The 7,261-nt window shown below is 52.7% G+C and overlaps 1 protein-coding gene across 1 annotated transcript in view; it reads left to right on the top strand.

Moving 5' to 3' along the window:
- The window catches only part of FBLN7 (fibulin 7), a 48,100-nt gene extending 41,906 nt beyond the window's left edge, over window positions 1–6,194 (top strand). The window contains exons 5-7 of the mRNA XM_011980515.1: window positions 967–1,104; window positions 3,167–3,305; window positions 5,112–6,194. Of these exons, the coding sequence (XP_011835905.1) occupies window positions 967–1,104; window positions 3,167–3,305; window positions 5,112–5,484 (650 nt within the window). The 3' untranslated portion in view covers window positions 5,485–6,194. The remainder of the gene's footprint in view (window positions 1–966; window positions 1,105–3,166; window positions 3,306–5,111) is intronic.
- The last annotated feature ends 1,067 nt before the right edge of the window (window positions 6,195–7,261 follow it).

Genomic DNA, 7,261 nt, shown 5'->3' with positions numbered 1-7,261 from the left:
GATTCCACCTGAGCGGCGCCGCCGGCGACAGCGTCTGCGAGGGTAGGCGCGGGCTCCGCCAGGACACTGGGGACAGCAGCGGGAGGACATGGGGTGGGGAAGGGGCTCTCCCCCACCGTCCTCCTGCCGGCACGGGTGGCTTCCTGGGCGCGGTCTCAGAAGGCCTGGCCACTTTGCATTATAGGTAAGTACTGACCTAACGATTGTTAGAAAGCTGCTAATTCATAGAAATCAGAGCTCGCCCCACCTCAGAACCTGGTCCAGCCTATGCCCAAGCCACACGCGCTTGGTTCGGGAGAGGCTTGAGACCCTCCATCCCCTCCGCCCTGGCTGGAATCACATCTACGGGTGGCAAGGAGGAGCTTAAGTCGTTGTGTTGGTAGAGAGGGCCCGGAGCTGGGTAGGGGTGTGGGACTCATTCCTTGGTCCTCTCTGGGCTTAGCTTTCCTGACGGCTCAGTTTTGCTGGGCTCTCCTGATTACCAGAGTTCTCTCCCCAAACAACGCAAAGCAGGAGTTCAAATCTGAGATCTGGTCAGTTGGTGCTAATAGCCTCATTTTACAGCGGCAGAAAGGAAGCCCTCTACTCCATTCCCAAAGATAAAGAGAGTTAACACGGGGCTGTTAACCCATCCCTGCTTTCTGGGAATAGGCTTGATTTGCCAGCCTCTGCAGAGTCTCCCCAGGTGTCTTCAGCCTAAGACAGAGATGCGCTTCTAGGGCCTAGCACGTCAACTCCCTCTCACTCCTCCTTTAGCCCTCTGGGCCCTCGGCTTAGGAGAAAGGGAAGTACACCTGCTCCTTTTGCGAGTGCTCTGCTGGGGGTAGGGCATGGCGGCTGCCGGAGGCAAGCCACTTAACTGCAGCTGCCATTGCTTCCAGGAATTGAGGCATGACTGTTCTGGGTCACAGCAGGCAACACCTGCTGCATGGCTCGTGGAGTCACAGTGAGCACTTCTGTCCGCAGATGTGAACGAGTGTGAGCTCTACGGGCAGGAGGGGCGTCCCCGGCTCTGCATGCACAACTGCGTGAACACCCCGGGTTCTTACCGTTGCACCTGCCCCAGCGGATACCTAACCCTGACTGACGGGAAGAGCTGTGAGGGTGAGTGAGGCTACAGAGTGCCGCCTGCACCCAGCCACCTGCTGCTGTGGTGAACCCTCAGGACCTCACAATCGGGAGTGAGGTGGTTAGGAGAGTCACAGTTTCAGATACATTCGATTTTTAAAAAGCCACCAACCAAAGGGCTTCTCAAAGGTCAGGCCACATCATCATCGACATAAATAGGAAAATGAATTCCTTAACCATCCTGGCAAGTAGTCTTTTCCAACTTTATTCCAGTAACTGGGTTTTTTTTTTTTTTTTTTTTCAAGGTCTGGTCACTTCCACCCACTCAACAATACCTTCAGCTAGGGCTGGACCTAAAGACAGAGTGGCCAGGTGGTCACCTATGTCATGTAATCTGGAGGAACCCATGAGACTCCATGACCCTGTGTGGCCACCTGTAAGTCCACCTCTGAAAGAGGCAGCACCTTACAGGCACTTACGTCTACAGCACCAGCCTCGTTTGATGGTAGCTGAGGACAAGGGAGACGGAGCACCCAGGGAGGGACAAGAGTCGGGGGCATCACTACCCCTGTCTTGAGGGGTACAGGAAGTGAGGGGGCTTACCAGAGCCTGATAGACTGTGGCCATCAAGGACACAGCCACCATCAGAACCACATCCAGGCAGGTCAGGACTCCTCAGGCTGGGTCACTATCATTTGCCAACCCCAGCTGAAAAGCAGTCCGCCTCTCAGGTGCAGAGAGTGGGTTGGGGGGCAGGGGTGCAGATGGAAAATAACTGGCTCCGGTTTCACCCCAGTGCTGAACCCTGTCCATCAGCAGTGGCTTCCTGGAGGACCGGGTTGAGGTTTCTGAGGCTGATTCCTGGCAGAGTGGGAAAGAACATCATCTGAAGTTGACAAGGAACGTCTGCAGCAGGGGTGGGAGGCACCTAAGAGGGCAAGAAGGATGTGTGCAGAGTGGGTTGGTTGTAGAACAGAGAGGCTGAGAACCCTGGCATCAGTCACCATCGTCACTACAGGACAAGTCCCAGGGACCCTGGGTGCCTAACAGGAAGCCTCCTGTGTTTCCCCACCTTCACTTAGGGAACATACAGATGCCAATTGATGTAAACATGCTGAATCTCCACATGAGCTGAGTCGGAGCACACATCTCAGGCCTGAAGCCCAAGCGGCATCATCCTGACCCTTGACCCTCAAACCACCGTGCTGCAGTGGGCCTTTCGGGGGGAGGACTGGCTCTGCTCCTGCAGGCACACCTCACACTAGGAGGGTGAACAGGCCCACCTCCTCAGCTGGATTCCCTCCGTGGAAACAGGACACAGAGGGGAGCCCCACTGGCTCCAGGCAGCAGCTGTGACCCACCAAGGGAGAATGGGAGAAGAGAGGGCAGAAGGCTCCTCCATGGGCTGACGTGGGAATGTGAGGGGAGGGGTGGCTCCCCGGTGACAACCCCTTGGGGCGCTGCTGCAGGGCTCTGAGGAGCGGGTGACCTGGGGCTGGAGCGGGAGAAGGCATCCAGATAGCCACCCACACTACCTCCCTCCGTCCCACAGTGCTCACGAAGGCCCACCTAGGGTTGCTCGGGGTTGGGAAGGATGGCCTCCAGCGGGGAGACTCTCTCGATGTCTGCAAAGGGAGCAGAGAACGCGTACAAATCATGATATGGAGGTGTCCGCATTCGGCATGGGGAGGGAGACTTTTTGGAAGATTATACTGTAAAAAAAAATTAAAAAAATATATATGTCTATATATAGATGAAAAATAGCAGCCATGGAGGGTAATGGGGCATTTGGGCTGAGAAGCAGGCAGGTCTGAGAGAAGTGTTGTGACCAGTAACACTCACCTGGTGCTTTCCACCACCCCTGCCACCTGTCATGCCCCAGGGAAGGAGGACAGGATCCCCGGGAGGGGCGCTCCCTGGCATTTCCTCAGGGCCTTGATTCCACACAGTCCAGGAAGGCAAGCTTTGTGCTTTAAGAATAAGTGCCCGGAGCAGGGAGCACCACGTTACAGGGGCCTGCAGGGCATCTCAGGTGGTTCTGTCTGCAATGCAGGGAAGGTCAGGGAGACGCTCACCCCTTGTATGTCCCATATCTCAGATGTAGATGAATGTGTGGGCCTGCAGCCGGTGTGCCCCCAGGGGACCACGTGCATCAACACCGGTGGAAGCTTCCAGTGTGTCAGCCCTGAGTGCCCCGAGGGCAGCGGCAATGTGAGCTACGTGAAGACGTCTCCATTGTGAGTATCTCCAGGGCGCGCACACCCTCACCCAGGCCTCCAAGTGTGGCTGGGCTGGATGCCTCCTAGAGGTTCTTGGGAGAAGGTACAGTTACGCCATAGAAAGATGAGAGGCCGGAGGCTGGGAGGCTGGCTTCTCTGAATTGCCATTTCCCCTCAGTGGTTGCATTTAATGCGTTGCTGCTCTGGAGATATAAGAACCCCATTCCCTATGGGACTAATGTACTAAGTGCTCTCCTACTGCATAGAGGATGATGGGGTTGCTGCCACCCCAGAATGGCAAAGCCAGGGCAGGCCACTGGAGGGAAGAAGCTGTTGGTGACATTACCCTGATAAACCCATAGCAGCCCAGGAGACAGGTATAGATCACATGGATTTGGGAGATGACAGCATTCACATAGCCGGGAACTGTAGACTCCCTTGAGTTACCCTGCATATCCCATGCAGCCTGCATTATACCGCTCTGCTTTTCCAATAGTACTGGACGATTCTACATCTAGTAACTGCAACTCTTAAACAGCAAGTAGAGCTTTTTTTTTTTTTTTAAGTTGAGAGATGGACCTTTAAGGGGAATAACTACAACTATCACAAAGCACATACATTTTCCTCTCAAAAAGAGATCACAAGAGCCCTAGCATTGTCTTTAAAATGAAGTAACAGCCATGGAAGGTAACTTAATTATTTGAATTGCTGTTGAGTTAAAGCAGATTAGAAGCAGCAAGAAAGTTAGTGGCACTGAAGCAGGGCAGTTTGTAGAGAGAGAGAGAAGACATCAGAACCTTCCTCATGCAGTCACTTGGTGAAGGGATGGGGAACCTGTCTGTTACGGCCTCTGGGGCATTCGACCAACAGCTGGATGTGATATTTGACCTGCATAATCATGATGCTACAGAATCACCAAATACGCTGGATTGCGTTTGTCTTTTATGTTTAACAAGATAGAGAAATATCAAAAGCATTTCCACAAGAGCCTGTTTCCAGATGATTAAGGAAAACAGGGCTTCCTGCTTTAAGAATACACATGATGGCCAGGCACGGTGGCTTATGCCTGTAATTCCAGCACTTTGGGAGGCCGAGGCGGGTAGATCACTTGAGGTCAGGAGATCGAGACCAGCCTGGCCAGCATGGTGAAACCCCGTCTCTACTAAAAATACAAAAATTAGCTGGGCGTGGTGGCAGGCATCTGTAATCCCAGCTACCCAGGAAGCTGAGGCAGGAGAATCACTTGAACCTGGGAGACAGAGGTTGCAGAGAGCCGAGATCATGCCACCGCCCTCCAGCCTGGGTGACAGAGTGAGACTCTGTCTAAAATAAATAAATAAATAAAATACATGCTGCTGTGTTTAGGAAGTTCACCATATACCGTGTGGGAAGCACCGCATTACACGATGTTGCTGACTAACTGCTGAGGTCCTACTATTACTGAGGGAGGTTGCAGCCCATGGAGAAAGGGCACCTGGTTTGAATATCAGCATTGCCATCGTTATTTAATATTCCCAGGCTTTAATTTTCTGTAAAAATGGTAGTAATAGCATAAATAGATACATATGCACACACATACACACGTACACAGGTAGGCAGGGAGCACCAATGAGCAGGAACAGAAGCAGCAGCGCTTCCTTTGCCATGCCTGACACCAGCTACGTTCACTCGCCTGCAGCTCCATAGCTCCTGGGTAAAGGACGCGTCGCTGGGAAAGGTCATCTAGGTGACCTCTGCAAGAGGGCAGGTGGGCAGCCGGGTCAGAGCAGCCCCTCATGAGACTCCCCAAGGCTGACTGGCCCCCATTTTGCCTCTCTGCTCCAGCCAGTGTGAGCGCAACCCCTGCCCTATGGACAGCAGGCCCTGCCGCCATCTGCCCAAGACCATCTCCTTCCATTACCTCTCTCTGCCTTCCAACCTGAAGACGCCCATCACGCTCTTCCGCATGGCCACCGCCTCTGCCCCGGGCCGAGCTGGGCCCAACAGCCTGCGCTTTGGGATCGTGGGTGGCAACAGCCGCGGCCACTTTGTGATGCAGCGCTCAGACCGGCAGACTGGGGAGCTCATCCTCGTGCAGACCCTGGCGGGGCCTCAGACGCTGGAGGTGGACGTCGACATGTCGGAATACCTGGACCGCTCCTTCCAGGCCAACCACGTGTCCAAGGTCACCATTTTTGTATCCCCCTATGACTTCTGAGGGTACACAGGAGCACCGGGGTGTGGAGATCTGACCTCATTTCTCTTCCCCGAAGGCTCAGCTTCGGGCCCTGACTGCGTGGACCCTCCCGCCTGCTCGCGCCCTCTCGCCAGTGCACCCAGGCTTCTAGGCCGGCGTTGCACGGTGTCCCATGGAATAGCACAGAGGAGCAGCCACAAAGCTCAACCTGCTTCCATCACATTTTTTTTTTTTTTTTTCTGCTTTGAGGCCCTTCCCTTAGATTATGCACTAACTTTCTTCAACCTTTTTCATTCAGGGGATGGGTGGCTTTCCAAAATGCTGTGCAAATGGCCTTGTGAGTTTGAACTGCTGGGGAGAGAAAAGCTGGCAATGTGTGTCGGATGACTCTCAGCCCTTCTGCATTTTTATAGCTAGGCTTGCTATGAATGAGGCCGTTCTAGTCGTGCGGGGGGCCTAGTCATGCCTCTGCGTATGTAGCATAAGAAGTGGAGTCTCCTCCCATGACCCACAGCACGTTGTTCTTACCTGCCTTTTCCTCTGTGACATGCCTGCCTGCCTTCTCATCAGAGAGCCACAGGAGGGCCTTAAACCCCACGCAGATCCTTCTAGACCAAGGACCCATTGTTAAAAGCATGGATTCTGCCTGAGTTACTTCCCTTCTGAGAAATCATATCTCAAATACATAACCTGGTAATATAACTGGAAAAATAAAAGCAATTGCTCCTTCCTGCCCGCCTGACTTCTCCCTGAGCATGAGACAGCCCACTTCCTTGTAGGAGGGGATGGCTGGCTCTCTTCCTGTCTGGGTTGGATACACTGGAATAAATGAGTCAGAGAACACAGAGGTGATGTTTGGGACTGTTCCACAATATAAATTTGTTTTGACCACATGGGAGATTGGTAAGGACAATACCTGGCCGTGGAGAGTTTAGGAAAATGCTTGAGTTGTCATGGATTCCATGGCCTTTTGTTTCTGATGAATTCACTACAGGGTGACGCCCTCCAGGTGACCCAAGAGAGAAAACACTGGCCAGAGCTGAGTGGGGTGGGGTAGGGAGGGGTGTGGGGTAGGGTGGGGAAGATCATTCAAGCTAAAACTTAAGAAGTAGAGAAGCTGTAAGAAAGTGTCATTATCTAATGACGTGTCAAGCTGCTGGTGAGATTTCGTCACACGTATTTTATTTAAATCTTCTTTGTATTTGCCCTGGTATGAGATGGAGCCAGAAGTGTGTCACTAGTTCGATGATCAAGCCCTACCTCAAGATGGTTTCTAAGATGGTTTATTTTTGTACTATTTTTTGAACAAAGATTGAGACCCAGTCAAGAGTTGCTTTTGAAATTTTTCTTCTCCCATGCGCTCAGCTGCTCTCTCTAACAACAGAAAAAGGACCTCCAAACTACAGTCACAAGACTTCGTTGAAACATTATCCACAGACTTCCGTTTCTAAATGTAGCTATGCTGGGCCAGAAGCTTGCACACCACCCAGTCCCATGTGTACAACACCAGGCGGAAGAGTCCAAGGGTCTGGCCAGGTTCCTGAATGGGAGATGTCACAGCTGTGGGCTAGGGACAGGGGTGGTTCAGGGGGACAAGCCTCTCACATCCCAGAAGGTGAGGAGTGTTTGGGGAGTCTCCAGAGCAGGTAGCCTCTAAGCTGGTATATGATATGACTTTGATGTCAAATAGCCCGGTTTAAAGCAACGATTTCCATCACCAAGATCTGTCATCATCTAACCTGCTTCCCGCTGATGAAATCATGCACCCAGCCCCGGTCCCCACAGCACCAAAGTATAA

Source organism: Mandrillus leucophaeus, unplaced genomic scaffold, assembly GCF_000951045.1.
Source record: "Mandrillus leucophaeus isolate KB7577 unplaced genomic scaffold, Mleu.le_1.0 Scaffold214, whole genome shotgun sequence".
In the NCBI taxonomy this organism is placed as follows: domain Eukaryota; kingdom Metazoa; phylum Chordata; class Mammalia; order Primates; family Cercopithecidae; genus Mandrillus; species Mandrillus leucophaeus.
This window is presented reverse-complemented; position numbering and strand designations above follow the sequence as displayed.